This window comes from Nesoenas mayeri, assembly GCF_963082525.1.
Source record: "Nesoenas mayeri genome assembly, chromosome: 9".
In the NCBI taxonomy this organism is placed as follows: domain Eukaryota; kingdom Metazoa; phylum Chordata; class Aves; order Columbiformes; family Columbidae; genus Nesoenas; species Nesoenas mayeri.
Genome location: NC_137557.1, coordinates 1868956 through 1879122, shown reverse-complemented (window position 1 = coordinate 1879122; position 10167 = coordinate 1868956). Strand labels below are relative to the sequence as shown.

General features: G+C 42.4%; 1 protein-coding gene across 3 annotated transcripts in view; it reads right to left on the bottom strand.

The window, feature by feature from the left end:
• Positions 1 to 1355: 1355 nt before the first annotated feature.
• The window catches only part of RSRC1 (arginine and serine rich coiled-coil 1), a 128963-nt gene continuing 120151 nt past the window's right edge, over positions 1356 to 10167 (bottom strand). For all 3 annotated transcript variants that reach the window (XM_080349938.1, XM_080349940.1, XM_080349939.1), the window contains exons 8-10: positions 3154 to 3260; positions 2213 to 2359; positions 1356 to 1477 (exon numbers count right to left, since the gene is read on the bottom strand). In XM_080349938.1, the coding sequence (XP_080206064.1) occupies positions 1385 to 1477; positions 2213 to 2359; positions 3154 to 3260 (347 nt within the window). In that variant the 3' untranslated portion in view covers positions 1356 to 1384. The remainder of the gene's footprint in view (positions 1478 to 2212; positions 2360 to 3153; positions 3261 to 10167) is intronic.

The following is a 10167-nucleotide window of genomic DNA, read 5'->3' as shown; positions in this document are numbered from 1 at the left end:
AAACAATCTTTTTCCCACTTTTTTTGTGGACAAGGTCTTGAAACACAGCGGGTTTAACACACGACCAACTGCAACTAACACTGCTCATAAAGAAAAAGTAAAAACGTGTGAGAATGCAAATTTAATACATTTTCCTTTTACATCAGCCATCTAAAAAATGGAAGACAAGCAAAGTACATCTCCAGAATCATCCTCTATATTTTTTTTTCACTACAGATCGCAGAATAAGGAAAAATAAAAATAACCCTTATGAATTTCTTCACTCACCTGGGAAAGCTGCTGTGGTCGTTTCCAACTAGCTGTGTCCAGAGGTGGGGGCTCAGTGCGGCTCTACTGATGGAATAGTTTTCTCAGAGCTCTGCTAAGGTACCTCAGAATAACCACTATTGTATTTTATTTGGTTGATCTCTGACATTTACTTGGATGATGGGCAGATTTTTTAATGTAGGTATAGTCAGGCTAAATTGGCTATATGTTCAAATGGGACTAATCTTTCATCATTTTAAAGTCCCACCTAGACAAACCGAGCCTTCATAGACTGAAAACAGTCGCTCTGTGCAGAAATATTAGGTAATATTAACATAGCTGTTATTAATTGGCATGTCATTAGTCTTGTTGAACCAAGGTCTGTACCATTACACACAATAATATTTATATTATTTCCCATTAAGTATCCATAGAAAGCTCTCTTTTCCAGATTATCGAACATTTTAATGTGCTTAAAATAATATTTCCTGAAGCCTGCTGCAAGCTGTACACATTTCTTTCAAAGGATAGCATAACACTTTCCTGCGGTGGCTGCCGGGTGCTGACAGCAGCGGGAGGATGTTCACGGAAATGTAAACCATCCTCCCGCTCAAGCCCGGCAGCAGGAGCCAGGACCGGAGCCGGAGGAGCCGCTGATCCGGGAGCCCGCGCGCAGATGTGGGGATTCCCGCAGCAATCACAGGACAGCGCTTGCCCGGACCCTCCAGCTGCAGGACATGGAGCGGGGGAGGCGCCGGTTGTGCTCCGAGCGCTGGTAAATCTGCACTTGCTTTGACATCTTATTTTTTCATTTCTCTTTCAACTCCTACGTGGTTGTGTGTATATATATATATATATACATATATATATATATGTTTTTTTGATTGGGAGGTATAAAATTACATCTCCTTGGGCTGTCAGGTTTTTTACACCCCAGAGGAATCCAGTACAAAAAAAGAAAATGACACTGCTGTCATAGCCTTCCCGTCCACCCCAATAAGTTCAGGAGAAAAACAGAGGATAGAACATTCTTGTTTATTCAGATGAAATATTTATTCTCTGTACAGCTCATACTGAGTATTAAAATCCCCTCAAAAGGGACAAAGAGAGCGATGTGCTGGGAGGATCTGTGGAGAGCTCAGGCCACCGGGCTGCCCATGAGCCGCTCCTGCCGCAGCGCCATCAGCCTCTGGAACCACTTCTCTTCTGCCTCCGCCTTCTCGATGAACAGCTGAGAGACACGGAGAGGAGCAAAAGGAGGTAAAACGCATTAACTTTGTTCGTTATCATCTGTTGAGATACGTATTGACTGTTTCAGTGTCCAGGTACATAAGAGGTGACATAACTACACTAGTAAAGGTAGAGACTTTAATAACTGGAAAGCCAAGACTTTCCAGTTTCAGTGCCCTCCCGAAGCAGCAAGTTTGTCATATTGAACAGGTCTTGATCTTTGTCAGCATTGTTCATTATACACAGCTTGCATTAGTTTATTTACTGCAACGCACTTTTAACTCACTAATTCTTAAAATCTACTCTAAGTACTCCTGAAAAGAAATCTGCGTAAGTTTAGCCACATGTTTAAAATTCTCTAAAGTGTGTAATGCATTTAAAGCTTTATGAAGTTGGGCAAGTGCTGAGTTTCCAACTACACAAACCACAAGCAATTTTTCCTGAATTTTCATTGCACAGGAATATTCATATGAACAGGATCTTAAATCCCCCTGCATTATATTAGTATGCTACTTTGTTGTAAAATGTGTTTGTAACTCCAAAACTACATCGCTGGTGAGCAAGAGCTTTTGTAATTACTCTCCGTTGGATGACGCAAGGATTGTGACCGTTTTTGAGGCGTTAATTGAGGGTCTTCACAAATTATTTAAGGAGAACGGTTGTTAGGCCACACGAACCTGCTCTCATTCAATGGGCCATCTTGTTGGAAAGCTCAAGTAAATACCAACACACTTACGTTTGGATGCGCTAAAGAATTGTCATCTTGGTATTTGATGGCAGTGGGAATAGTGGCAGGTGCTGGCTCTTTTTCAGGAGCAGACGCGTTGGCAGCTCCCGCTCCGACAGTTACAGGTTCGTATGGTAGATCAGGAGGCTCCGTTGACTAAAAAGAAAGAAACATCAGAATTTTATCCTCAAACTCCTAAATGAAAAGGATCCTCATGCAAATACTACCAGACTAAACACACAAAGTGAGAAAAAGGGATTGCAAAGGCAGGAGGAGAGAGCTTGCAGAACAGCAGCACTGGGGTTCCAAATCACTTTCTCAAGAAGCCACATGGACTTCTCGGAGACTTCTGGAAAGGCAAGAAAATGTGTGTTCTGGGGGAAACAAACAGCAATAATTCCAAACACTTCACTGTCGGGTGGAAAAACTGGACAAGGCTTTGCTTGTGTACTTCACATGCAAGAGCATCCGAGTTCCCTAGAAGCCAAAATGCAGGGCAAATTCTGAAACCCGAATGCCTTGTGTTAGGTTTGGAAAGCTGTCTGAAAAAAACGCCTGTTTGTTTCATAGTCTTGATGTCTGGCTTCAGTTAAGCAGAATTAAAAATACCAATCTCTACTTTTAATTAACATGTAAATGTCTGATTACTTTTGGATTTTATTTTTCTGCTTTTCCTTAAAAAGTTCTTCACAGTTTTGCATGATTTTAGAAGAATTCTTAAAAATCAGAGTTGCCCAGCATAGGTAGAACAGACAGTCAAAACAATTGATTGTATTGAAATTCTTACACATTGAAATGCATTGTTCCCTGAGCTCCAAGAACGTCAGAGTCGTCGGTGGGACTGAAGATTGTCAACATCGATGCTTTTTCATCAGCGGAAACTCCATTAACAGCGCAGCTCCCACCCGACTGAACGGATTACGCACCCAGAGAGGATATTGCAAACTTACCTTTTTGACTTCTTTACTCGATCGGAACGTCTGAGGAACAAAGGAGTCACTTTCAATAGCTTCAATTTCCTTCACTCGCTTCACTTGCTCGACCAGGGTGGCTTGGTCTACAAAGAGAAGGTGTCATGTCAGGACACATTAGTGTAAACCTGCGACAAATTCCGTGTCCAAGTAATGCCCTGAATATATTTTACAACAGTACATACTGGAAAAAAAAAACGGTAACGCAGGCTGAAATACTCTGTACAAAGAAAAACTCTCTTCTTTAGTAAAACTATCAACAGTGAGTTGGCCGTTGTTCAACGTATGATATTGTTCAAGATGTTAACTTCAGAATTGCCAGAGATGTCCTCGCAGGGTAAGGGCTGATTTGTGGCATTGAGATTTCCTGGAGAAGCGAAAGATTTGGGGACGGTAGGGACAACTCGAGGGTATCATCTGTACATAGTGGTAAATCTACTTCTGCTTGTGTTGAGGCGAATTTGGCTTCTGCTGCTGCTATCCCGAGAGCTGTGGCATCATCTGTGTTCTCAGGACATCCTTTTGCAAGAGTTAAGAGATTCAATCAGCTGAGCTGTAAGGTGAGAGCTCAGCCCAACAAAACTCGACATCATCTCCAAAACTGTGCCGGTGAGCTGGGACCAGGACCTGAGCTCAGCACTCACCGGATCACGCACGGAGCGACAACGCAAAACCAACGTTGCCACAAAGATGCGGCAAAAACAACCCGGGAATTTCACCAATACACAATCCTAGCTTAACCACTTTAAACCACGAATTTAAATAGAAGAGAAAATGTAATTATATATTTGTAGGGTATACATACATATGTATAAGAGGTTAAATTTCTTGTCCTAGAGAAAGCAAAGTATATTTAAAATCAGGAAAGGTGCTTGTAGACCAAAAGAATTATTGAGAAATTCGGATGTACTGAATTCTTTCCCTTTATACAAATGTCTAAATCCATATTCACATAGGTGCACATATACACTGCAAAATACTTTCTCTTTTGCATTAAAAAAAAAAACCCAACAAAACAAAGAGTAACTCACATCCACTGAAAACTCATTTCAGTCTATTACTGACGAGTGGAGCTTCAGATGAGCAATTAAACTAATAGCAGCTCGGAAATGTTCCTGGAACGGCCGTGTTCACGCTAAATTAACAGCCTCGTTTTATACCAACAGGTTGTACCGCAGAACTGGTTTATTTTCAGTCCCGGGCAGTCTGGCGTGTTCATTACGGTGCATCTGACACCAAAGTGTTTCCTTTACTGTCTGTTTCATTTTCTGCTGCTTCAGATTCACGGCTCAGTTCATCTTCCTCACCGCAGTGACAGGCAGATCTGGAATTCATTCTGCTAACTGCACGCTTGCCTTTTGGATTTTAACCGATGTATCTTGGCCGTGCTCGCTGCTGAGTAACATTTGCTTCGCACCCAGCACGTGGGGTCAGCCCGCAGCGCTGGAGGCGCCGACCCCAGCGGGTTTTGCTGTGAGCAGCTTTTATAACATAGATCAGCCAGAGGAAAGACGGGAAGAGACGTCGCTCTCAAGCAGCAAAAATTGCTGCTGAGAAGGTGTTTGGGAATATGGTTTAGTCTCTATGGATAAGATGGACAGAAAAAATCAGGAACACGCGAATTATTTCTGCAAATATTGAATGTGCGGAAAGTGAAACGGCCGGATGATGCTCGAGGGGTTGTGGAGCCTCAGCAAAGCTTCAGCTTAGGCCAGGCTTAATACAAGAGCTGCACTACGGCCAAATGCGTAAAGCCGTCTTTATACCCGATTCTTTTGAATTTAGAAAGAAAAGAAATATAACTTGCTTCCAATTAAGCTTGTGTTTAAAAGTTCTGTTGCTTGGCTGCTAAAGTTTTCTTTTTTTAACAAAAGATTTCTAAGGATCCCAAAGGAAATGTGAAAACAAATATACTAATGTCCCAATGGGGAGAGGGAATCGGAGTTCATCCAGCTCTTGAGGGCAAATAAAGGAACGGGGAGTGCACCTGGGATTAAAAGGAAGAATCAGAGAAAGGCAGGTGAATATAGATTTAAAATCCATTGCTCAACTCTGATTTCACAAATCCTGCGGTCAATCCCCAGCCTGTTACAGCATCTTACACAAACCTATGGGAATGACAAATTATTAAAGGGGCAAAAATCACTAAATGTTTAGAATTACATCAGTGACATTAACTTGGGGCAAATGGAGTGGAGGAAGCAGAACCCATTAGCGTCGGGTTTGACAAACACATTATTGGGAGATAAAACGACTTCCATGTGTTGTTTGTCAGATGTCAGGAGGAAGGATATGTATTTCCTAGTAAAATCAAAAATAATGGAGTCAGAAGGCTCAGAGGCTACAGACACAAAAAATAAATCAATACTAACTCATTGCGCGGCGAGTCCTTTTACCGCGTTACGGTGAAGAAACGAAACTAAATCGTCTGTTAGGGCTTGTTGAGGCTGCTTTTATGAAAAGGCGATTCAGCAGAGGCCACGGTCACCCCGGCAGCAGCTCCTGTGCCCAAACGCCCCATTTCTGCCCCTCTGCGGGAAACTGAGTCTATGGGAGAACATGGAGCTCATGTCATTTTATAGCAATTAAGGATTTTTGCCCCCGTTAGCCCAGGGAGGGATTTAACAACATCAGAGATGATTCTGTATTTTACACTACCAGTCTATATTCACATTTATTTACATCTTCCCACACATACATATATATACATACACACATCCTCTATAGCTGCTGTTTGCATACTGAATTAGTCCGTGTACGCAGTAATTTTAAATGTCGCTTTAGGAGTAAAATATCTATTGATCGTTTAGATGCCATCCAAAAATTTGACACGCACACTAATTAGAAACACCAGAGAATCGGGTAAAAGCAAAAGTAACTCGCCTGCAAGTAAAATAGTCCCATTTCTTATTTCTGAAGACAAAGCTGCTGCAGAAGCCCGCAAAGAATTTAACACGCATTGAAACTGATGCATTAAATGACTGATAATATCTGGTGAATGACCCATTAAATAAAAGCGTATTTTAAATATTTCTTGCATAATCTTTAGGCGTTAATTCGTAATTCTTACAGGTTTCACTGCTGATCTATAATCCTGACCATGAAAATGAACCCGTGCCTTTACCTAAGGAGTTTTCTTTCAAGCAGGTCTAACTTATATATCAAAGCATTGGCATAATAAACCTACAATATTCCTCAGAATATATGTTTCTTCGTATCTTGCTATTTATATTTAAAGAGATATAGCTGGTTAATGTAATGGACCCATTTACAATATAAAACATTTTAAGTAATGTGCTTTGAAACATCTGCCAAAAAAGTTGCCATTTTTTCTGCTCTTTTGTTCATGAGTTGAGGATTAAAAGAAGAAAACACAAATAGATACCAGGCTAAAGAAACCAGCTGAAGAGGAAAATATTGTCCCCTTCATCCCGTTTTAGGATGAGCTCAGGTGATCCTGTGGGGTTTTTATCTGCATTGAAACCTCCAAAGAAAGAAGTTTCGCTGCCAAAGTCACCAAAAGGATCAAACACCTTCCCGAGTGCGCAGCTGCAGCCACACAAAGTTTGGATTGGGCATCTGTAATTGTAAGTACTCTGGAACTACACTTATAGTGTGTTAAAGGAGCATGTTGTAAGTAAGGACTTACTAGAGAGTCTTGGAGTACTGACAATTTAATGTAATTCTACCCTGGCTTTCACAGTATTTTCAAACAAATCTGGATACTAATAGCTTTTTCTTTAAAAGGAATGGGCATATTGGGTATAAAATCAAACAGGAGACACAGTGGTCACCTTTAGCAATTTAGTTCTGCATATAAGAACGTTTAATTGAAGCATTTTAAGCACATTTGGATTGGTGCTGGCAGGTTACCTTCACCTTCACCTTTTTGAGGCTTTTTAGGGTATTTTTGAAAATATTCTGGGAAAAAAAGTCCAACTCAGGCAATAAGGTGGAATGAAACGTCCCTGACGTGTTTGAATGATTTGAGAGGGCTGTGTGTCCCGACCGCGGCCGTCACCCGCTGCCCGCGGTGCCGCGCGCTCCCCGGCGCACACGGCGAGACGTGTAACTCGATGCTCAATTTACCCTTGTCTCGTAGGAGATTTTTTCCCCGCTAATTGATAGAAATTAAGCCATTAATCAAGCCACCAGCCATCATTCAAACCGGGGAAGATGAATACAAACTTTCATCATAACCACCTTCCCCATTTTAGTGTTCATTAGCATTAATTTTTAATGCAATTATGCTATTCTTTTACGCTGAGCTCATAAATTACTGCTCTTTTGTTGCTCGCTGGCCTTGTAAAATCCAAGGTAATGCTTTGTGCTCTGATCTTAAAGGCAATTACTGGCTTCTTCTATCTTTTATATATCTCTATCCTAAATAACCTCTCTATTGTATGTACAAACTAATGAGTGTACATATTACCTATACGATAATATATTACAATTTGTCTCTGTTAAACCTGTTCACGTATCTATTCTACACATTCAGCTAAATACAAGTATTTCTGCATTTACCCACACCCCGCTATATATACAGGGGTCTGACTGTATGGAAACAACAGAACCAAAGTCCCACAGTGAAGTGCTGGATGTATAGAAAAAAAATCAGTGTATTGAACAGTAGCAATAAGATCCATACCTGAAGTTGGGGTGCGGCTGGACCTGCGCAGGAATTGAGGTTTGGACCTTTCTGTGTCTGCACTTCACAAAGTGACGCTACAAGTGATTATTATATTTTCTACGGCATGGGATCATCATGGGATCATGAGTCTGGGATCATCCGCAGATTCTTTCAAGACGAGGGATTTATTCGGTGTGTTTAACAGTTCCACGCGCTGACACACGGTGCCACTGTGATGCTCAGTGTCAATAACAGCAACTTCCAGGCTTTTATTCCCGTCCATATATCGATTCTCAGTAACGCAGCAGGGGAAATGCACGGGGGCTGCAGCCACCCCTGGCTGCCCTCAAACACCGAACACACAATTGAAGCGGCAATTGGAAAAATTAAATGAAGATTAGCAAATTGCTGTTTGTTTGGGTTTTTTTTTTAATTGCTTTTCTGCTTCTTCCCTGGGCCAGGCTTTTAGCTGCCACATGAAAAAAAGCCATTCGCACCAGCTAAACATCTGTCTAGCGCCAATAAAATACCATACACGTATTTAAAATCCCATTTCATCCAGACCTGAGCCAACAGAAACGAGACGGTTCTCAGTTAAGTCTCACACTCATCCACAGGTTCCCTTGGTCCCTTGGATAAATACCCGTGTGATGTGCAGTAAGTACATGAGCAACATTGGCACGGCCACCGGGATCATCAAATAAACAGTTTTTAACAGAAAAGACTTGACACCAGCGATTGTGTTTTAAACAAATAGATATGATTTCCAGTTAACCAAAGGAACGGACTCCCCGAGCTTCACGGGCTCCTTCATTCATCCCGTTTTGGCGAACACAGACATGGGCTCCACACTGAGATGCCTCAATTCGCTTCTTCCCGCTGCCGGCAAAGCACCGAACGGCCTCAGTGCGGGCACAGACCTGCCCGGAGCACCAAAACACGCGGAATCCGGTAAAACCTTCAACACGATGCTCTCGGTCCCCCATCCTCACTTAGAGCGCTGGGTGTGAATACGGATGCCCCCGATGAGCAAACGAATGTTTCACCACAAGGCACGAACAAACCCGACCTCAGCAGCAGGGCAGCCGTGTCCAGAACGGGAATCCCGCCCCGCTCAGCCCCGGCCTGCGGTGACACCGACGACACCCCAGCCTGACGGTTTTCTAGCCAAAAACATGCCTATTTTTTCTCTCAAGTTCAGTAGAAAATGAAATTTAAGATACCAAAAATACATCAGCCAAAGTTTTTGAGAGGTCTTGCAGAGCCCACTTATCATAAATCCATAGCAATGACGCTGTTAAAGCACTGGTTAATACTTCTTTTATGAATATATATATGTATATATTATGGATTACACATGGCCCTGCTAACAACACTTGTAGTGAAGATTGCCTGGCCCCTCCTGCTGTAAGATCCTGCTTTGAGTTGCCTGCAACTGTGTCAAACCTGAAATATTTGTGGTTAAAATCTTGTGTTTATATCTACCCGAAGCACAATATTTTGCAGATTTCGGTCCAGCCGTTCATGAAGATACGGGGAAAGGGCCGTTATTGCCAATTATTGGCAAACTTCTAAAAATTCACCTTCGTTTAGTCAAACCATAATACTTTGAAATCCCATTTGCTCCTGCTTTACCAAGATTTCTTATTTTTCAACCCTGAAAGACACAAGAAAGGCTTAATACACACAACGTCGCGTGGTTTGTTACGTCCAACAAGGACCTACAAGCTTAAAACCCCCGGACTTTATTTGAAGTGACGTGGGATGAAACCATCCCAAGTGGAAGCGAAAAGGCACAAATTAAGTATGCTGAGGACAATGTTCTGCTTTAAAAGTTCTCCGCAGCTGACACCCTGCGGTACTTCTGTCTCTGCTCTCTTCTTAAAACCAGAATTAATAAAGCTCGCTCGACTCACCGGGCTGTAGGGAGGATAAAAGCGTTAATGTCGGGGACACGTTCGGATCCCGCGGTGATGAGCCCCCGGAACAGCCCGTGAAGGAATCCACAGCGCTGCTCTCCGGACGAGGTTTGCATAGCTACGGTAAAATCAAGCACAGAGCTGCATACTGAGTAACGCGAATCTAAAATAATTAATAGTTCACGTTAACTAGAGACTGTTCAAAATGAAGCGACGCTGACTGAGGCAAAGACCCTGCGGAAAATGTGCAATTACACTTTTCATAATGCTTGATTCTGGGTTTTTCCTTATTTTCCAAGCGTTTGGCCTGTTTTGCTGCGGTTTTGGGGGGGAGGGGGGGGCGTGTGCACAAACGCCTGGATGCATTTGCACATGCACAGATGCACTTTGTTCAGATGCACCCAGCTCAGCACTGGGACACAGAGATAAGACCCGGGCTCAGCG